The sequence below is a fragment of the Aythya marila genome (assembly GCF_965140915.1).
Source record: "Aythya marila genome assembly, chromosome: W".
Taxonomy (NCBI): Eukaryota; Metazoa; Chordata; class Aves; order Anseriformes; family Anatidae; genus Aythya; species Aythya marila.
Window position 1 is genome coordinate 6,147,494 of NC_139081.1, and position 23,065 is coordinate 6,170,558.

Below are 23,065 nucleotides of genomic sequence, written 5' to 3' on the forward strand. Positions count from 1 at the left end.
GGTGAAAAGTTCTCCTGTCTCCGTTTAAAGTAATAGGCTCTGAGAAATTCAGAGTGCATGCTTGGTGAGGGGTGGTCGCACCTTGGAGGCGGGTAGCTTTTGGGATGGAGGTGTGTTTTGGTATTATAATGATATTATAATGAGCAAAAGTACACTAGGGGACAGCATTTGTCAAAACATGACAGGTCCTTGGCTCAGGGTAGCAAAAAGTGCAGCTTATCCGTCTTTGTGTGCACAAGAACCATCGAGTCCCCACCTGGTCACAGAGTCTAGCTTTGGTGTCTCCACTCCACTCTACGCTCCGTACTGTTCCTTAAAGCTAGCACACCAGGTTTCCCCAGCGCGATAGCATCTAAGGTTGGAAGCCTAGGGATGCTCAGGTAATGCAACTACGCCCTACCCTGAAAGCTACTTCAATGCTGTACATCTTCTTTAAAATGTGAATGTTAGTTTTATTTTCCTCGTTACTTCAAGCAATTGCACCACAAAGGGTTTTAAAACCCCTTGTGCCAATGTTGAAACATGGATTTAAATTAAAAAGAAATAAATGCTGCGTGTGTTGAGGACCAACGAAGTTATCAGGAAATAATTCCATTTAGGAGTTGTCTGACTGTTAAAACTTTCCAGGGATTCTAAGCTGGGCAGGACCTTAGCGTAGCTCCTCCTTATAAGCAAGCAAGGTTTGAGTGTTTAAGAGCAGTGGAAGGACTGAAGAGCTTCACTACAGAAGGAAATTGAAAGTTAATGATTGCCCTATGAGGGGGAATTTTGTCATGAAGTTCAGCTTTTTAGAGTTGTGGAGTTTAGAAATCTGCTTTTAGGAGCTAGAGTCAAAATAACACCCAAAAAAAAAACCACACACAGCAGCCTTCCCCTGTCCTGTTATTGGCATGAAAGTGTGATAAATTAGTGGGGGTTTGTTCATTGTCTTTGAGGAATTTGGAGAATCTGCTGAGGAGATAATGTTGTACAATTTAACGGCCTTGGTAAAGGGGAGGATTAAGCAAGCAGATAGCAGGAGGGGGTATTGGGTAAACATCCTTGAGTGAAACGAGACATCCTGTTTGCCGCTTCACTACCCCCACCTGAACACAAGCACAACGCGTGATCACCAGCAGAGGAACAATGACCCCCCTCTCAACAATAGAAGGCGCAGCCTCAGCCAGTCCCGAAAATCTGGAACTTGACTGCTATAAAACAGCAACCCTGGAAAGGGAAGTTGCGTGCTGTTGCAGAGAGGAGACTCCCCAGCTGCCCAGCGCTGTTTTGCTTGTGTCTGCTTACTTGATTAATAAAATAATTTCAATAGACCAGTAAATTGTGTGGTCTAATTTATAACAAAAGTACTGAAACATAGGTGCTTTTCCTTTATGCTCAAATTTTTTATTGTAGAGTTGATGCTAAAAACTGGGTTTGCATGTAATTGAAATAGTGGCATAAAAAAGATGCTGTCATGACAATTATACTTCCATTTTTAACAATATACCTCTGGAGTTTGTTCTTTCACATATTTACTGCTTAATTAGCTCCAACTGCTGTATCTGATAGATTTCACATTTGTCAAGGGAAATATTAATAGATTCTGTAATATTTATTTGAAGTTTGTTACAAATCAAAGACCATATTTTTATAAAGATTTTCAGTTAGATGGTCTTGAACTTAATCTTCTACACTGGGCAGTTCATCATTCTCCCAGTCCCTGCCTTTGTGATCTGGGGTCTGGGCTGTTACATATGGAGTGGTAATTCGTGTCAAGAAAATGGTTGATATTAATAAAGAAGGGGAAGATTTGAGAGTGTGGCCATGGGGGATGGAAAGCCCTGTGTTTGAGATAACATTAGACTCTTAACGATGAGGCCATCAGGAATATAAAAGAGTTTAGAGGGAACAAAGAAGGGTGATTCAGGAGACTCCATGCAGTCTCAGGTTGCTTGTTCTCCAGCCATTAAGGCATGGAAGTTTCTGTGTGTTTGCTGTTGTTACATTCAAAGTTGTTTGACCAATGAAAAGTTGTTTTGAAAAGAACTGCTGTGGAGAGAAGGGTATAAGAGGGGAGCCTGCCCTCAAGAAAAAGAGAAGAAAAAAAAAGAAGACAACACGATGTGAAGAAGTTATGTCATCAATAAAGAAGCAGAAAGAAGGAATGAAAAGGAACAGGCTAGCAGAACGGAGACCAGGAAGGGAACAGGCATGTTGATCACCTCATGAAGATAGGTTCGGCCAAACTCAGCAAACTGCTCAAAGAAGCTCGTACAGAAAGTTGCTGGAAATGGGCGCACCGGAGCTGGGAAGAAGCTCAAGCTGAGAGAAGAGGACCCACACACACAACCGCCCCTCACTGGTAAGCAGCTGTGCATTATGGGGAATCATACGTCCTTAGGAACAAAGACTGTCCTGGTAACCTTACAGCTTATTCTCCTTCTTAACAATCGGACAGTTTATGATCCTGAAACATGGGACCAAACTGAGGTCAAGGTGTGGGACTCTGCAACTAAAAATGGCAAGGTTGCAGTGAGATTGCTCGGCACCTGGCGAGCAGTCTCTGAGGCCTTAAAGAGCCTTGTGGGACCACAGTCAGAAACGTGTGGCTTTCCAGACAGTGAGGGAGCTGCGGGCTCCTTTACTGATCCGACTGCTGCGCCATGGGCCCCTCTGCTGCTACAGCCATCTAAGGCTTTTGCTGTTACGCCCCCTGCTGACCTGGATGTGCCTTTTGACCCAGGCCTATTGGCCTTGAAAAGGAGATGGATATGCTTTTCTTCGATCTGGGAAGAACGGGATACATAAGGCCTGAAGACCGAGTTGCTTGACAACTTAAAGCGAGACTTATTGTTCAAAAGGAATGGAAAATGGAGACTTGTTTGTAATCAAGAAAAGGAATGGAAAATGGAGACTGTTAAGTCATGGAACTTAAAGGATTGTTTGTTACCTTTTCTGAATGTGCATATGTATAGGCTTACTCGAGTTTAGTATGTAAAGCAATGTTCTGTATATTTAGAATGTTTGATGTTCGTGTGTGCGTGTTGGTGGAGCGTAGACTCCCCGTACACCCAGCGCTGTTTACTTGCCTTTTATAGCTTTTATACCTTTTATAGCTTTTATACCTTTTATAAATATTTGTTTTATAAATATTACAAAATTCAGATTGAGTTGAGACTTCATTTATAACAGGCTATGTGGCTGGAGCCCTTGTCAGTGAAGACCAAGGCAAAATAGTCATTAAGTACTTCAGCCTTCTCCATATCCTGGGTGATCACGTCTCCTGTTTCTTTCCAGAGAGTGCCCACAATTTCCCTGGTATTCCTTTAATCACCAATGTACCTATAGGAGCCTTTCTTATTGCCCTTGATGTCCCTGGCCAAATTTAATTCTAAAAGAAATGGCTTTGGCTTTCTTAACCCGATGCCAGGCTGCTTGGACAATGTCTCTGTATCTCTCCCAGGCTATCTGTCCTTGCTTCTGCTCTCTGTAGGCCGTCTTTTTCTGTTTAAGTTTGGTCAAGAGCTCCATGTTCATCACTTCCAGGTGGGCAGAAACAGATGGGTGTTTTATTGTTTTTGTTGTTGTTTGTTTGTTTGTTTGTTTTTTCTGAAAACACGATAACAGGATATGTCAGGAGTAGATCTAACAGATTTCAATTATTAGATTGTACTTGTATGTTCACAGATGACATTTATATAATGCATGGTTCCTAAGGTCTTTATCAGTAGAAATCCTTTCTTTTTATTATACAATGCATAATGAGATTTCTTGTAATGAATGGTGTATTGATGATATGAAGTTATAACAGAAACTCAGCTTGTTGCTGAAGTCATAAGATTGTGTGCATCCTGTTGCTTTCTTCAGATAAAGATGTCTGTTACTCCATAAAGTCTTTGTTCTTAATGCTTTGTGTATCTTGCCATTCTTTTCCTGATTTTTGACTTAATAAGACTAACACAGCACTGTTTGTTATAGAGTATACAAAACTGTATTGAATAATCTTCCTATACTATTTTGTAATTTATGGTTACAAAGCAACTATATCCATTGCCTGAAGTCAGTAGAACTTTATAGCTTACCACTGGAAGTACTTATTAAAATTTGGCATGGTAATATTTAAAAAAAAACCTTCAAATACCCTTCCCACATTTTGCTTTGTTACTATGTACACTGTTCTTTCTATGATTTCCAGGCTGTGCACATGGTTATCTTATACCACTGGGTTTAAATAGCCTTTTTAATGTATTAATATCTAACTTCATGGAGCATATACTATTAATACATATAATGCATAATTAAAAAAGAAATAACAACAGTGAGGAGTGCCTTCAGACATTACTTTTTGTTACTCTGTTTTTGTCTTCCTGAAAAATAACTGGATACAACAAATTTGTGATTTTTTTAAGCCCTCTCAGGGAAAATGCCAAATCTCTTAATTTCAGTTGCATTAATGAAGTCTCGTTTGCAATTGGAAAGTCATTAGGGCATTTTTCAATTTTCCAAGCTGTAATCTGCTAACAACTCAGACTAGAGCAGTATTTCTGTTACTATGTGTTCTTACTCACAATAGCAAACTGTCCTGGTTTCAGTTAAGACAGAGTTAATTTTCTTCCTAGTAGCTGTTAGGGTGCTGTGATTGGGATTGAGAATGAGAATAATGTTGATAACATGCTGATGTTTTAATTGTTGCAGAGCAGTGCTTACACCAAGCCAAGGACGTTTCAGCTTCTCACTCTGTCCTGCCAGCGGACAGGCTGGGGGTGCAGCAAGAGGTGGGAGGGGACAGACCCAGGACAGCTAACCCAAATTAGCCAAAGGGGTACTCCATACCATCTGACATCATGCTAAACAATATATAGGGGTGGCTAGCCAGGGGGAGGGGGCCGGACTGCTCGGGGTTAGGCTGGGCATCGGTCAGCGGGTGGTGAGCAATTGCATTGTGCATCACTTGTTTCGTACACATTATTAGTAGTAGTACTTTTATCATCATTATTGTTATTATTGTTATTATTATTTTCCTATATTAATAGACTGTCTTTATCTCAACTCACAGGCTTCACTTTCCTGTGCATTGTAACAGTGGCTTATGAGATGATGAAATTTCCGGTCATGACTCTAACCTGGTATTTCTACTCAGCACTGTCGTCGACTCTATACTTTGGAAACCATATCTCAGAAACCATTAACAATAACACCTATTGCCTTTTTTTCATCAGGGAGTCAATCTGTGGAGGGGAAAGGGGGAGATATTTTTTCTTACTTGTTCACTTTCCCTTTCTCCTTCACTGCCCTCTTGTCCTCCAAGCTTGTTACAATAATTCTCCAAGATATTGAATATCCTTGGGATACTCAGACCAGCATGTTCTTGTTGTTATTCCTCCTGAATGCACTTCAGGTTTTGTTTAAACAACTACTTAGGAATCTCATCCAGAGATCTGTCCTGAGGCAGGATAGTTGTGAGTGGCAGGGAGTGTGGGAGGATATGGGCAGGTTTCTAGAGCAGTGGGCACCTCCAGTGTTTTGGAAATTCACCCCTGAACAACTGCAAAATCCTAAAAAACTGGTAGAATGCTTGAAAAAAGGGTGTCATGACTCTGACAGTTCCAAAGTGACACAAATCACTGTAACATGCTGGGGTCTGGCCTACGCCTATCAAGTTGTAATTGATGCTACTATCAACCTAGTGACAGATCCTGTGGCCACTCCAAGTCCTGTGACAGGCCCAAGAGCCACTCCGACCCCTACGATGGACCCTGCAGCCACTCCAGCTCCTGCAGTTGTTCCAGTTCCAGCCCCTGCAGCCGTTACAGCTCCTGCAGCGGCTCCAGATCCAGCTCTTGCAGCCCCTCCAGCTCCTGTGGCTGTGTCAGAGAAACGAGCTGTAGCAGTGCAAGTTGCCCCTGTAGAGAAGGTGAAAAAATGGTATAGAGATTCAGGTCGTTTAGAACGCAGAGAGTCTTCTGCCAAATCTAGGTATAGAGAAGAAGATGCCTGGCCATCGGGGATTTAGGAGGAGGAAGATGAGGATGCCGAAAAATCAACAGTAACTACCCGAAACCTATACCAGCGTGAGCTACAAGACGTGCGAAAAGATTTTGGTCGCTGCATAGGTGAGCAGCTTGTCACCTGGCTGCTCCGATGCTGGGACATGGGAGCCAATTGTGTGGAATTAGACGGCAGGGAAGCCAGGCGGCTGGGATCCCTTGCTAGAGACGCAGGCATTGACAAAGCAATTGGAGATGGAGCACGACCTTACAGCCTCTGGAGGCATCTCCTGTCAGCTGTGAGGGAAAGGTACCTCTTCAACGACAAGCTTGTATGTCTACCCAGCAAGTGGACCACTATGGAGAGGAGAATCCAGCACCTGAGGGAATTAGCCATACGGGTGGTGATTTATGAAGACCCAGACAATGGACAAACATCCACAGATCCAGATGAAGTCAACGTGTGTTGCAAAAGAAAACAATTGGGAAAAAGGGATTCTCTGACAAGTTTGCTGCTCCAACTTCCAGCAGACAGTCCTTTAAACACAGAAACGAAGAAGATTCTGACCAGGATTAGGGGGGCCCTGCCTCCAGCCAGAGGGAGGAAAGAGACAATCGAGATTATTGGACTGTGTGGATTCGATGGCCTGACATGTAAGATGCACAGAATGTGGTGGTTTTACCGTGCTGGGCAGCTAAACCCCACAACCGCTCTCTCACTCCCCCTCCTTTAGATGAGGAGGGGGAGAAGTAAAGCAAAGAACAACTCACGGGTTGAGATAAGGATAATTTAACTAAAGGGAAATAATTATAATAATTAAATAAAGACTACCATGAACTAAACAATTTAACTAAGGGGAAATAAAAGGGAAAGGGGAAAAAGGGAGGAAAACAAACAAACAAAATAAATGAAAGCTATATGGAAGTGCAGAGGAAAGAAATTACTCTCTACTTCCCACAAATGAGCGATGATTGACCACGTCCTTGAAGCAAGGCCTCAACGCACGCAGCCGGTGTTCGAGAGGAGGACCGACGTCTTCTCAATGAGAGCCCACCCCTCCCCTCTTCTTCCTGTTTCCACCTTTTATTGCTGAGTGTGACACCACATGGTATGGAATATCCCTTTGATTGGTTTAGGTCAGCTGCCCTAGTGATGTTTCTCTCCTCACTTTTTGCCCACCCCCTAGGAGGGTTAGAGAAAGGCCCAATGCTGTGCCACTGCTGCTCAGCAGTAGACACAACACTGGTGTGATAACACTGCTGTTCCAGCTACAAGTACAGAGTACGGCACTGTATGGGCTGCTGCCGGGAAAGTTAACATTCCAGCCAGACCCAGTACAACCTCCACCCCTTATTCCATAACATTTGTGTCACACTCAGATCCCCATACTTTAGCATACAAGCATTCTCATCATTATCCCTTGTCCTTTAACAGGACAAGGATTTAACAGGACAGGATAAATAGGCAGGTGTATCTTTTCATTCCATGGGTCTTTCTTGGAAAATGTTCATAAGAACTGTTGATGATTAGGTCTTCATCTGCCAAAGTGGCCACTCAAGGCAGGCGGAGTTGGATGTCTGGACACCAGCACCAGCTTAGCTCAAGTCCTTGTTGCACTGCCCGGCTCCTTGCAAAGTTGACCTGTCGTTGATCCTACAGCATCTTCCTACAACATATAACTTAGTTTTCTCTCAATGTCAAATCTCCTTGAGGCACACACTTGATATCCCCATTCTTTTGCATGACCCACCAGGTATACCCTGGTCCTTGGGCGAAGACAATCCCACGAGTGGGTTTGCCTTTTCCCGAGGCAGGAGCAACCCACACTGCCTTCCCCATCCACCTTCCTATATGCACTACGGGAACTTTAGCTCCTTTCACAGTGTGTAGGGGTTTTGTTTCGGCAGGACCAGCACGGCTGTCAGACCCCCTATTGTTAACTAGCCAAGTCCCAGCACCTAATGCTCGTAACATAGTCTTTAACAGTCCATTGTACCTCTCAACCTTCCCAGAGGCTTGTGGGTGATAAGGGATGTGGTACACCCACTCAATACCATGCCTCTTTGCCCAGGAGGTAACAAGATTGTTTTGGAAATGACTCCCATTGTCAGACTCAATTCTCTCTGGTGTACCATGACGCCACAATACTTGTCTTTCCAGGCCCAAGATAGTGTTTCGGGCCGTGGCATGGTTTACAGGGTATGTTTCCAGCCACCCAGTAGTTGCTTCTACCATGGTGAGTATGTACTGTTTGCCTTGGTGAGTTTTTGGGAGTGGTCCGATATAGTCAATTTGCCAGGCCTCACCATATTGAAACCCTAGCCATCTCCCCCTGTTCCAGGGAGATTTTACCTTCATGGCTTTCTTGATTGCAGCACAGGTCTCACACTCATGGGTAACCTGTGTGATGGCCTCAATGGTCAAGTCCACCCCTCGATCACGAGCCCATCTGTATGTGGCATCCCTCCCCAGATGTCCTGATGTTTCATGGGCCCATCGAGCTACAAACAGCTCACCCTTACGTTCCCTGTCTAGGTCCACCTGAGCCACTTCAATTTTCGAAGCTCGATCCACTTCTTTGTTGTTCTGATGTTCTTCAGTAGTGCGACTCTTGGGCATGTGGGCATCTACATGACGTACTTTAACATCCAGGTTTTCTACCCGGGCAGCAATATCTTGCCACAGGGTAGCAGCCCAGATAGGTTTACCTCTGCGCTGCCAGTTGCTCTCTTTCCATTGCTGCAGCCACCCCCAAAAAGCATTTGCCACCATCCATGAGTCAGTATAAAGATACAATACTGGCCAATTTTCTCTTTCGGCGATATCTAGGGCTAGTTGTATGGCTTTTACTTCTGCATACTGACTCGACTCACCTTCCCCTTCCATGGCTTCCACAACTCGTCGTATGGGATTCCACACAGCAGCTTTCCATTTCCGATGGCTCCTTATCACACGGCAGGATCCATCAGTAAACAACGCATACTGCTTTCTGTCTTCTGGCAACTCATTGTATGGTGGTGCCTCTTCAGCACGGGTTACCTCTTCTGTTGGCGCTCCGAAATCTCTGCCTTCCGGCCAGTCCATAATCTCTTCCAGGATTCCTGGGCGATTGGGTTTTCCCATTCGAGCCCGCTGTGTAATTAACGCTATCCACTTACTCCATGTAGCATCAGTTGCATGGTGTGTAGTGGTGTCGCGTTAAGGGGTGTAGCTGATTAACCGTTACGGGCCCGGTCAGATTCAGGTTACTGAACCAGTCGGACATTCACCAAAAAACACATTAACCGTCTGGGGGTCCAGTCAGACATTCACCAAAAACGCATTAACGGCCTGGGGGTCCGTTCAGACATTCACCAAAAACGCATTAACCATCTGGGGGTCCGTTCGGACATTCACCAAAAATGCATTAACCGCCTGGGGGTCTGGTTAGATTCAGAACACTGAACTATCACGGATAACCACCCTCACCCTCGTTGCACTCAATGAGAGTTATCACAATGCAATCAAGTATGGTTTATTACAGCAACAGATAATCAGGTTCTTTTGGATTGCCGGCGATAGTGACTGTCTGCAAAAGCAAGTTAGTATGCATAAAATACACAGGTGTTATAGGTGTTGTAGGTGTTACAGGTGTTATAGATGTTTATAGATGTTACAGATGTTACAGAGGTTATAGGTGTTGCAGGTGTTACAGGTGTTACAGGTGTTTACAGGTGTCACAGGTGTGCAGCCTAGAAATAAACGCGTTAAAAGGATCAAAGACTCTATAGAGATTTATAAGCAAGTATTCAGATCTCACCCAAAGGCGTCCCAATGGGGGGGGAAGAGAGGCTCAGCCCGTCGACTGATCCCAGGAGTCAGGAGGTCCTAAGGATATTGTCCTCGGGATGGTATCTCCCCTGACGGTGGTATCTTCCCTAACATCCCCTTTCTCTTGGGCCAATTTATATTATTTTCTATCTTTTAGGTGGAGCTTGAGTGGCTCTAGTCAAGCATATCTTAGTTATGATTGGTGTAAAGTTTTCCCGTCTCCGTTTAAAGTAATAGGCTCCGAGGAATTCAGAGCGCATGCTCAGTGAGGGGTGGTCGCACCTTGGAGGCGGGTAGCTTTTGGGATGGAGGTGTGTTTTGGTATTATAATGATATTATAATGAGCAAAAAGTACACTAGGGTACAGCATTTGTCAAAACATGACAGGTCTTTGGCTTAGGGTGGCAAAAAGTGCAGCTTTGTGCACAAGAACAATCGAGGTCCCATCTGATTACAGAGCCTAGCCGTGGTGTCTCCACTCCACTCTATGCTCCGTGCTGTTCCTTAGAGCTAGCACACCAAGTTTCCCCAGCGCGATAGCATCTAAGGCTGGGAGCCTAGGGAACGCTCAGATAAAGCAGTTATGCCCTACCCTGAAAGCCTCTTCAATGCTGTACCTTTTCCTTAAAAATGTGAATGTTAGTTTTATTTTCCTAGTTACTTCAGGCATTTACACCACATAATCCACCCCGTGACTATAGTCACTCAAGCTTCACGACAGTTAGAATATGTCGGGGATATCACAAACATTCTCAGGATGAGGTTTATCGAGTGTATGTACATTGTGTAGGGATGCTAAACGTTTCATCATAAACCAGATTAGCAGAACAATAACAGGGTGAAGCATCTTGTTGCAGATTCCCTTGGCAGCTGGCGACCATCCAAACAAAGTGTCCCACCAACGGTGTCTCTCATCTCTCTTTACTCCTTCCATCACTCGATGTATTTCTTGTGCATCATGATGGACAGTAAACAGAGTCTTTTGTCCATTTTCTCGGACCTGTGTCATCAGCTGCTTCAGGTCCTCATGTACCAGCAATTTCTTCACCAAGGTAAGGTTCATTCCAATAGGAGTAGGCAGCAGTTCATGAAGCAGAATATAATTAGATGCAATAAGTTGATAAGAAGTGACAGGAGCTGAGTATTTAAAATCACATCCTAGAATTTTGGTAAAATTGCAAACACAAACATTAGAGTGATTATTGATATCTACCACTGCATTATCTACGACTATAGAATCACAATGAGTTCTCATGCAAACACAACCTTTCCCAATATATACAAGTACAGTTTCAAGGGTTTCATTAGGATGTATCTCAAAGTGGCAAATATTTTGCTCAGTGTCAAGACAAATGTCTTGGGATTCCAGCGTGTTACTTTCACAGATGAAACCTTTTTGTTCACGCACAATACATGCATTTACATCAATTGTTTGCCACTTTCCTCCCTTTTGATGGGCCCATACTTTATGCTCTTTAGGATAAAGTATAGTTCCATTATGATTGAGTCCTAATGCAATGATTGGATATACATTGTATACGGTGGCATTGCTTATAGTAAGTACAAAGGCAACAATTTTATCATTTTCTGCATAATGGGTAAAGTTGACTAATTGCCACCATGCTTGAAATTCTTTTTCAAATTCTGAAGCGTTATCCCAAATCAATTTTCGAATTTCAGGGGGCAAAGTTCCTCCTTCTCCCTCTCTAATAATAGCTGCTGCTACAGATTGTATCCATAACTGTGCTTGGATACAGCTCAAGGCAAGGGAGGTATTGCCTTGGGCTTTTCCAAGGGCATTTACAATTAATTGATGATCATTTTCCTCAATTTGTTCCCAATGGGGTAAAATATCTGATAGAAGCCATTGATTTGCTCCTAAAGCCAATAAAGTTGATTTTATTGGTTGTTCCAGTTTCCTTAGGTCATTTGTAGTAGCAGTTATTCTACTCATTAAAACCTCAGCATCAATGCTATTTAATATACCTAATCCTGTCCCTAATAACCCAGTTGCATCCCGTGGCCCTCTTTTAGGGACCAACTAGGGTCAAAGAGAATTTGTTGTTGAATTATGTAAGGGCCTGTATTGAAGATGGAAGGAGTTAGACCAATGGGAGGCTGAGTCGGTTCGTTTTCAAATATCTGCGGAGGCAGAGGCTTCTTATTCTGTGCCTCTGTAACCCCAAAGACAGTACACAATTATAGGTTTGGTGAATCAATGTATACTGTCTTAATTTCAGTCAGCCGATTATAAGTGGATCGGTTAGTTATTCGGCAACCAATTTGTATTGTCTGTCCAGACATGGCTTGAAGTTCAGCCATTCTTAGAGAATCATTCCAACTCCATTCATCTTTTGAAAATATTTTGTTTCCATGTAGAACTAAAGTAGAGAGATTTAGGTCCTTTCTGTTTTGAGATGTTCCAGTGACTGTGCTATACTGTGACAATACATGGTTAGATGCCATGGTGAAACACCTCAGCTCCATGCACAGACACAGTAGTTAAGTTTCCTTTAAGGTCTGTAATTGCATCAAGGTCAGGGTAAAGCATGGCATTATTAATCCAAACTGTTCATTCGTCATCTTCCAGCTGTCCATATACAGTTTGCTCAGGGTTCCTGTGAACACAAAAGAAAATAAAATATGCTCGGTTGTATTCAACCGGCAGGGTTAGAAAGAGGGTGAAATAGCAATCTTTGATTTCCCATGCATAGAAATATTTGGGAGTAGTTAGCACTATTACTACTGTTAGATACACAGAGGGCTTTCACTATCTCTGCCATGTTTGGAACTGCGGCAGTCAAAGGTATAGTGTTAGCATTCAACTGTCTGTAATCCATTGTAAAATGCCATTGCCTGGTTGGTTCCTTTACTGGCCACACTGGTGAATTATAAGGTGAATGGGTCCTTTTAATAATGCCTCTTTTTTCCAATTCTGTTACCACCCCGTCAATCCCCGTAAATAATGCTGCTGACAACAGATATTGCCGATCATTAATGATTTTAGCAGGGGATAAGGGTATGGATGTTTGTAACAGGCTCAGTCTCATGGTGCCTGAATCCCTTTGATGTGTCGCGAAACTCCACACAGTTCCATCAGGGAGTTTCCACATGCAACCATGCAGTATGTCAAATCCTAAAATATTAGTATATGCAGCACCAACTAATACTTCTATCCTGGTTAATTTTTGTTCCTCTGGCAACCAGAGTGAAATTTTTGCAGTGGGGCATTGTTTTTCCACACCATTGATTCCCGTGAATTTAACCCTGCGTTGACCAGGTGTTATGCTCAGGGTTTGTGCTGTCTCATGTGTAATTACTGACATTTGGGTCCTGGTATCAATAAGAAAATTTACCAATATTTTTGGGGGTTCAACAGGAATGGCAATTATAGGGTCAGAGTGTTCATTAGAGAGCCATTGAATTGCTAATACCCGCTGAGCAGGGTGGCTCACTGCCCTCCCCGGGGACAAGAGTTTTTTTGTCGACACCACAACTCACCTCGTTCCCTATTAGGTTTCAACCTCTCTTTGAATTTGGGATATCTGGGATTTTTAGTGTGGATTTGGCGGACTCGCCAAGAGTGGTCTTGGGATTTAACACTGGATGAATTAATCCAGCCTATTTGGCATCCGTATTTATCTATGTCTTGTACCAATTCACTCCAGGTGGGAATAGGGGAGTTAGGATTTCGCCTACAACCACTATCATCATCCCTACAAGCAGCTAGTATGTGATCTTGGGTGTTTTCTACAAACATCTTAAGACAATCAGGGAGTCCACGGATGAGAGGGGTTAATTGAACCGGGTCAATAGGAGCTAACATTGGGGAATTCCTTAATTTATCTCTTTCATATATCGCCTGAATGCAGGCTGCTTTCTGTACTGCTACAGCCAAGTCAGCTCCTGGTGTGGTGGTTAAAAATACTCCAGGTCTCCAAAAGCCTCCTACTTCTTCCTTACACAACATCATTCGATCTCCTCCTTTAAGAGAAACTCGACACACATACTCAACTTCTGATTCCCCTGACCGCCTTGAGAACTTCTCCTGTATTTTAACCAACTCTGCTGGTGACAACGGAATCGTTTGCACAGTAGTACGGATTTCATCATTATCATCAACAGTAGTCTCAGTCTTAACCAAAGGTCTCAAGGAAATCGATTGAGGTTCAGAATCAGAAATCTCTTCAACACCATCATCACTGTCAGACCAGAAATCACTGTCCCAGCTTTCAGGTTCTGCACTATGCAGCACTCCACGAATCTGCTTGACCGGAGCGAAAGGCTGTACTTTATTTAACAGATGACTAACCCTCTCCAGCAATTGTTTAAGATGATTATTTTCACTCACAAGTTTATCATTTTCAGTCACAAGTTTGTCATTCTCAATGGAAAGTTTATTATTTTCATCCAAAAGTTTATCCACTCTGATTCCTAATGTTTTTCCCGTCTCCCTTTCAAAGGCCAATGATGACTTCAACACATCAATCTCTGATTTCAAAGCTGTATGTTCCGCATCAGAGATCAGTTTGGGAGCAGGAGTTTCCTTAGCTTCTTGCTGAGCACAAGACAAACAGGCTCCTAACACAGCACAAATCGCACCTTTACCCTTTCTTTGACCAATCTTTCGTGAAGCCTGACACTGCTCAATGCGCTCCACCACCTTTTCCTCATCTTTCCAAAACCTTTGGGCCCACTCCTTCCCCGCCTGGGAAGGGGCACGCTTGTATTTTTGCAGAAGTTTATCCATAGCAATCCTGCCGACTACGCCAATTTTACTGTCGCGTTAAGGGGTGTAGCTGATTAACCGTTACGGGCCCGGTCAGATTCAGGTTACTGAACCAGTCGGACATTCACCAAAAAACACATTAACCGTCTGGGGGTCCAGTCAGACATTCACCAAAAACGCATTAACGGCCTGGGGGTCCGTTCAGACATTCACCAAAAACGCATTAACCATCTGGGGGTCCGTTCGGACATTCACCAAAAATGCATTAACCGCCTGGGGGTCTGGTTAGATTCAGAACACTGAACTATCACGGATAACCACCCTCACCCTCGTTGCACTCAATGAGAGTTATCACAATGCAATCAAGTATGGTTTATTACAGCAACAGATAATCAGGTTCTTTTGGATTGCCGGCGATAGTGACTGTCTGCAAAAGCAAGTTAGTATGCATAAAATACACAGGTGTTATAGGTGTTGTAGGTGTTACAGGTGTTATAGATGTTTATAGATGTTACAGATGTTACAGAGGTTATAGGTGTTGCAGGTGTTACAGGTGTTACAGGTGTTTACAGGTGTCACAGGTGTGCAGCCTAGAAATAAACGCGTTAAAAGGATCAAAGACTCTATAGAGATTTATAAGCAAGTATTCAGATCTCACCCAAAGGCGTCCCAATGGGGGGGGAAGAGAGGCTCAGCCCGTCGACTGATCCCAGGAGTCAGGAGGTCCTAAGGATATTGTCCTCGGGATGGTATCTCCCCTGACGGTGGTATCTTCCCTAACATCCCCTTTCTCTTGGGCCAATTTATATTATTTTCTATCTTTTAGGTGGAGCTTGAGTGGCTCTAGTCAAGCATATCTTAGTTATGATTGGTGTAAAGTTTTCCCGTCTCCGTTTAAAGTAATAGGCTCCGAGGAATTCAGAGCGCATGCTCAGTGAGGGGTGGTCGCACCTTGGAGGCGGGTAGCTTTTGGGATGGAGGTGTGTTTTGGTATTATAATGATATTATAATGAGCAAAAAGTACACTAGGGTACAGCATTTGTCAAAACATGACAGGTCTTTGGCTTAGGGTGGCAAAAAGTGCAGCTTTGTGCACAAGAACAATCGAGGTCCCATCTGATTACAGAGCCTAGCCGTGGTGTCTCCACTCCACTCTATGCTCCGTGCTGTTCCTTAGAGCTAGCACACCAAGTTTCCCCAGCGCGATAGCATCTAAGGCTGGGAGCCTAGGGAACGCTCAGATAAAGCAGTTATGCCCTACCCTGAAAGCCTCTTCAATGCTGTACCTTTTCCTTAAAAATGTGAATGTTAGTTTTATTTTCCTAGTTACTTCAGGCATTTACACCACAAGTGGGAATTTTCTCTTTGAACATCCAGTGTAACACAGGTAGCCGCGGTACCAAAAGGAGCTGTGCCTCTGTACCCACAACTTCTGAAGCAGCTCGAACACCCTCATATGCTGTGAGTATTTCTTTTTCAGTTGGGGTGTAATTGGCTTCTGATCCTCGATAGCCCCGACTCCAGAAGCCCAGAGGTCGACCTCGAGTTTCTTCTGGGGTTTTCTGCCAAAGGCTCCAGGTGAGCTCATGCTCCCCAGCTGCAGTGTACAGTATATTTTGCACAGCTGGTCCAGTACGGACAGGCCCAAGGGCTACTGCACGAGCTATTTCTTGTTTGATTTGTTCAAATGCCTGTTGTTGCTCAGGGCCCCACTCAAAATAATTTCTCTTTCGAGTCACTCGATATAGAGGACTCACAAGCTGACTATAGCCTGGCACATGAATTCTCCAGAATCCCATGAGGCCTAGGAAAGCTTGCGTTTCCTTTTTGCTAGTTGGCGGAGACATTGCTGTTATTTTATTGATCATATCCATTGGAATATGGCGACGTCCATCCTGCCATTTTACCCCCAAGAACTGGATTTCCTGTGTAGGCCCCTTGACCTTGCTCTTTTTAATGGCAAAACCAGCTTTCAGGAGAATTTGGATTATTTTCTTCCCTTTCTCAAAAACTTCTTCTGCTGTGTTGCCCCACGTTGGGCGCCAAAAAGGACTGTGGTGGTTTTACCGTGCTGGGCAGCTAAACCCCACAACCTCTCTCTTACTCCCCCTCCTTTAGATGAGGAGGGGGAGAAGTAAAGCAAAGAACAACTCACGGGTTGAGATAAGGATAATTTAACTAAAGGGAAATAATTATAATAATTAAATAAAGACTACCATGAACTAAACAATTTAACTAAGGGGAAATAAAAGGGAAAGGGGAAAAAGGGAGGAAAACAAACAAACAAAATAAATGAAAGCTATATGGAAGTGCAGAGGAAAGAAATTACTCTCTACTTCCCACAAATGAGCGATGATTGACCACGTCCTTGAAGCAAGGCCTCAACGCACACAGCCGGTGTTCGAGAGGAGGACCGACGTCTTCTCAACGAGAGCCCACCCCTCCCCTCTTCTTCCTGTTTCCACCTTTTATTGCTGAGTGTGACACCACATGGTATGGAATATCCCTTTGATTGGTTTAGGTCAGCTGCCCTAGTGATGTTTCTCTCCTCACTTTTTGCCCACCCCCTAGGAGGGTTAGAGAAAGGCCCAATGCTGTGCCACTGCTGCTCAGCAGTAGACACAACACTGGTGTGATAACACTGCTGTTCCAGCTACAAGTACAGAGTACGGCACTGTATGGGCTGCTGCCGGGAAAGTTAACATTCCAGCCAGACCCAGTACACAGAAGTATAAGGCTTTAGTAGACACCGGTGCACAATGTACTGTAATGCCATCAAGCTATAAAGGGCCAGAGCCCATCTGTATTTATGGAGTGACAGGGGGATCTCAGCAGTTGACTGTATTGGAGGCTGAAGTGGGTCTGACTGGGAATGAGTGGCAAAAGCACCATATTGTGACTGGCCCGGATGCTCTATGCATCCTTGGCATCTTAGAAGAGGATATTTCAAGGACCCAAAAGGGTTCCAGTGGGCTTTTGGTATAGCTGCCTTAGAGACAGAGGACATTAAACAATTATCTACCTTGCCTGGTCTCTCAGAGGGCTCTTCTGTTGTGGGGTTGCTGAGGGTCAAAGAACAGCAAGAGCCAATCACTACCACAACTGTGCACCGGCGGCAATATCACACCAACTGAGACTCCCTGATTCCCATCCATAAGCTAATTCGTCAATTGGAGAGCCAAGGAGTGATCAGCAAGACTCATTCACCTTTCAATAGTCCCATATGGCCAGTGCGAAAGTCTAATGGTGAGTTTTTATTGGTCTAATGGTGAGTTTTTATTGGTCTAATGGTGAGTGGAGAATAACAGTGGACTATCGTGGCCTGAATGAAGTCATGCCACCACTGAGTGCTGCAGTGCCAGACATTCTGGAACTCCAGTACGAACTGGAATAGAAGGCAGCCAAGTGGTACACCACAGTTGATATTGCTAATGCATTTTTCTCCATCCCTCTAGCAGCAGAGTGCAGGCCACAATTTGCCTTCACTTGGAGGGGAGTCCAATATACTTGGAATCGGCTGCCCCAGGGGTGGAAACACAGCCCTACCATTTGCTATGTACTGATCCAATCTGCGCTGGAGCAGGGGGAAGCTCCTGAACACCTGCAGTACATCGATGACATTATTGTGTGGGGTGACACAGCAGAGGAAGTTTTCGAGAAAGGGAAGAAAATAGTCCAAATCCTTCTGAAAGCTGGTTTTGCCATAAAACAAAATAAAATCAAAGGACCTGCACGAGAGATCCAGATTTTAGGAATAAAATGGCAAGATGGACGTCGTCAAATCCCAATGGATATGATCAACAAAATAACAGCTATGTCTCCACCAGCTAGCAAAAAAGACACACAGACTTTCCTAGGTGTAGTGGGGTTTTGGAGAATGCACATCCCAAATTACAGTCTGATTGTAAACCCGCTCTACCAAGTAACCCGTAAGAAGAATGAGTTTGAATGGGGCCCTGAACAACAACAAGCCTTTGAACAAATCAAGCAGGAAATAGTCCATGCAGTAGCCCTTGGGCCAGTTCGAACAGGACCAGATGTAAAGAATGTGCTCTACACTGCAGCTGGGGAGAACGGCCCCACCTGGAGCCTCTGGCAGAAAGAACCTGGGGAAACTCGAGGTCGGCCCCTGGGGTTTTGGAGTCGGGGATACAGAGGATCTGAGGCCCACTATACTCCAACTGAAAAGGAGATATTGGCAGCATATGAAGGAGTTCGATCTGCTTCGGAGGTGGTCGGTACTGAAGCGCAGCTCCTCCTAGCACCCCGACTGCCGGTACTAGGCTGGATGTTCAAAGGAAGGGTCCCCTCTACACATCATGCAACTGATGCTACATGGAGCAAGTGGGTTGCACTGATTACTCAGCGGGCTCGAATAGGAAACCCCAGTCGCCCAGGAATATTGGAAGTGATTATGGACTGGCCAGAAAGCAAATACTTTGGTATATCATCAGAGGAGGAGGTGGGTCGTGCTGAAGAAGCCCCACTGTACAAGCTACCTGAAAGTATGCCCTGTTCACTGATGGGTCCTGTCGTATTGTGGGGATGCATAGGAGATGGAAGGCTGCTGTATGGAGTCCTACACAACGAGTTGCAGAAGCAGCTGAGGGAGAAGGTGAATCGAATCAGTTTGCAGAAGTGAAGGCCATTCAGCTGGCTTTAGATATTGTCGAATGAGAAAAATGGCCTGTTCTTTATCTCTACACTGATTCATGGATGGTAGCAAATGCCCTGTGGGGATGGTTACAGCAATGGAAGCAAAACAACTGGCAGCGCAGGGGCAAACCCATCTGGGCTGCTGCACTGTGGCAAGATATTGCTGCTCGGGTGGAGAACCTGGCTGTAAAGGTACGCCACGTAGATGCTCATGTGCCCAAGAATCGGGCTACTGAACAACATCAAAACAACCAGCAGGTGGATCAGGCTACTAAGATTGAAGTAGCTCAGGTGGACCTGGATTGGCAGCATAAAGGTGAATTATTTATAGCCTGATGGGCCCATGACACCTCAGGCCATCAAGGTAGAGATGCAACATACAGATGGGCTCGTGATCGAGGGGTGGACCTGACCGTAGACGCTGTAGCACAAGTTATTCATGACTGTGAAACGTGCAGCAATCAAGCAAGCCAAACGGCCAAAGCCTCTTTGGTATGGAGGACGATGGCTGAAATATAAATATGGAGAGGCCTGGCAGATTGATTACATCACACTCCCTCAAACCCTCAACGGCAAGCACCATGTACTTACAATGGTGGAAGCAACCACCGGATGGCTGGAAACATATCCTGTGCCTCATGCCACCGCCCGGAACACTATCCTGGGCCTTGAAAAGCAAGTCCTATGGCGACATGGCACCCCAGAAAGAATAGAGTCAAACAATGGGACTCATTTCCGAAACAACCTTATAGACACTTGGGCCAAAGAACATGGCATTGAGTGAGTGTCATCACTACTATGATTACTATATACCATAGATGAAAATGGTGATTAATCAGAATGTATTGGAAAGAGTGTAACCTGAGCATGACGTAAATGGTATGGGATAAGGGGTGGATATATGTCCTGGTTTCAGTTAGGACATGGGCTGTTCATATTTCTGTCCATTGGTAATAATGTTCTCACTTAAACAATGAAGGAGTTTAGAATCTGAATCATCTAGGATTAAGAAAGAAGTTCCTTAGCTTATTCTTACCATAGCCTTAAGTAGTCTCTTAAGTATCTTTCTCCCCCTTTCCCCAAAAAACAAAGTTGTTATGGTGGCATACTCTGTTTTTGCAAACACACTTTGCAATGTTGGTAGCTTCTGGGTACTTAAAACTTCTATCTTATACAAGTAATTTGTTTCTATATTGTGTAGTACATGCTTCAAAGGACCCAGGACCAAGATGAAAATGGTGCTTTGGAAGCTTGTGAGTTTTGGCTGACTTTGACTGAACAGCCCATTTGTAAAGATGTATTATGTCGGCATCTTACTAAGTAAGTATAAGTAATTACAACTCTTTTTTTTTTTATAGTCATCTTTAAACTTCAATTGACTTGTTCTTAGTTACTCTTATAAAGATTGTATCTAGCTTGCAGCATCTTTAGAAGAGATTTCCTGTAGCTAGTTCTTCTACTTAGTAAAAATGTTTGTAGCACAGTTCGTTGAAAAGACTTATGAGAATTTCTTACCCAGCTAGCTCCAGAAGCAACCTAACTCTGTCACTGTGGTGTTTTACCTCAGGCTTAACAGCCTGTTAAGCATCAAATGGATACAAAGATATAATGTGTGTTTAAGCTCAAACATCAGGGGCGACCTTATTGCTCTCTACAGGTACCTTAAAGGAGGCTGTAGCGAGGTGTGGGTTGGTCTGTTCTCCCACATGCCTGGTGACAGGACGAGGGGGAATGGGCTAAAGTTGTGCCAGGGGAGTTTTAGGTTGGATGTTAGGAAGAACTTCTTTACCAAAAGGGTTGTTAGGCATTGGAATGGGCTGCCCAGGGAAGTGGTGGAGTCACCATCCCTGGACGTCTTTAAAAGACGTTTAGATGTAGAGCTTAGCAATATGGTTTAGTGGAGGACTGTTAGTGTTAGGTCAGAGGTTGGACTCGATGATCTTGAGGTCTCTTCCAACCTAGAAATTCTGTGATTCTGTGATCTCCACGTGACATTGCCTATAATATCTGGCATAACACAGTACACATAAACTTGATGACTGCCATTTTGGGGATCACTGTGCAATGCTTCTGGGTGCACAGTCATGCCCATCTTTATAAACATAACAAAATGACATAAGATCACTTAGAACTAGGAATCAATTTTGTATTAATTGTCACTGCAATTTAGGCTTGAACAAAGCATGTATAATGTGTTCCTTTATACTTCTTCAGACCAGATTGCCTGTAGTGTTTTGTAAGTTCTAAAAAGTTATTATAAGCCTCAAAATGTAGGTCCTAGATTGAATGGAAATGAATATCCATGTTTGAGATTTATACATCTGCATGTCTGCAGCAGTGTTTGTAGCTTGTTTCATACTAATCTGAAGTCTTTTGTAATAATTAATGGATTCTTCAATGTTCCCAGTAAATGGAGACTGTTTTTTTATGTATGCATGGAAGTTTTTTGAAAATACTAGGGCAGTTCTGTCTGTGATTCTGTTCTTACTCTCAAGATGTTGAGAGTAAAGATGCTTTCTTTTTGACAGAAATGAGAATTTTAGATGAGAAGCAATTTAAAAAATCAACAAAATTTCAGTTTTTATAAGCAATCAGAAAGTAGAGAATTGAGATTAAAACATATTTTTTAGCACTGAAAGTAGGGGTTGAAAACAGGGAAAATAATGTTATGAGAAATGATTTTTAAGTTTTAAAATGATTTTACTTAATTCCTACTCCCGTAGCTCAAAAGACAAAAGAATGATAGTATAATTCTTGATTCTACTCACCCCCCTTCCCACTACACATCATATTTACACTGAGAAGGTGAGTAGTATGAAATTTTAACCTCTCTTGACATTGCAAGAGCTTTATGGTTGATTTTTTTTTTTTTAAGAAGCTTTTAAATTTCTTGGAAAACAGATGAGTAATGTGAAATTTCTCTCATGATCTTTCAATGTTATGTTTATTGCAAGCAACTTGTTTGTTGATGAGTCCAGTTTGAATAGGGCGCTCTGAAAGTCTGTCAATACTTGATGACAACCTCAAAAATTTTTATATTAAATTAAGGGTGGGGCAAGATCTTCTAAAAACCTGTTTATGTGAAATCTAATTTCTTGTTCCATTTTGCTCCTGTAGGCTTTCTTACAAAATACATAGCTTCTGCGTACTTCATGAAGTATGTTGCAGAAATGCCAGCAAATTGGTATTAATCTGAATACTTAGTATTCTTTCATTAAAAGTTCAGAAAGTAACATACCATTGAAATGTGTGAATGTTATTGCTGGCCTGATTACTCCTCAGTTTCAGAATGTACAGGGACTGAGTCTGTCACACGTGCTGAGTCAGTCCATGGTGATTTTATTAGATTGATTTGATTTGTAATACATAATGTTTATTTTTATAGATTTTGTTGTGGTGAATATATTTTTCATGTAAACTATTTGCCTTTTTTCCCCCTAGTACTTTTTCAGTTTTTTACAGTTGGAGTCTCATAGCTATTAACAGTTTAATAACTAAGTGAAGTTCTCATATAGATTAGTCAAGATTTCTATGTTGGGGACTTGCCTTAAGGAGTGATACTTCAAAGTAATCACAGAAGGTGAAAACTTCCATCTTTCAGTATTGAGATAGGGTCCTCAGCCAAAAATAAAGTGACAAGTACTATTGGAGAGAACCAACTTATTTATCAAGCATATTATGAGAGTTTGAATTATTACTGAAAAGCTTTAGACAATATCTGAAAGGTGTTTCAGAATAAGTTTGATCTTATGGAAAAATATCCTGTTTTTAAAGTGTAAAACTCAGTTGTGCCACCTGTCTGCCTCTAGTTAGAAAGCTTGTTAAATTAACACTTCTGCAGATTACAAAGTATTGATGAACTTAATGAAGTGAAACTTAGTTTAGGTACTAGCTTTTGTTATC

At 43.2% G+C, this 23,065-nt stretch overlaps 1 protein-coding gene across 1 annotated transcript in view; it reads left to right on the top strand.

Moving 5' to 3' along the window:
- The window catches only part of LOC309889471 (transportin-1-like), a gene marked incomplete at its 5' end in the record, with an annotated part of 95,607 nt that extends 75,141 nt beyond the window's left edge, over positions 1-20,466 (top strand). The window contains one exon of the mRNA XM_082782326.1: positions 20,364-20,466. Coding sequence (XP_082638452.1) covers positions 20,364-20,395 — 32 coding nt within the window. The 3' untranslated portion in view covers positions 20,396-20,466. The remainder of the gene's footprint in view (positions 1-20,363) is intronic.
- Between the last annotated feature and the right edge of the window lie 2,599 nt (positions 20,467-23,065).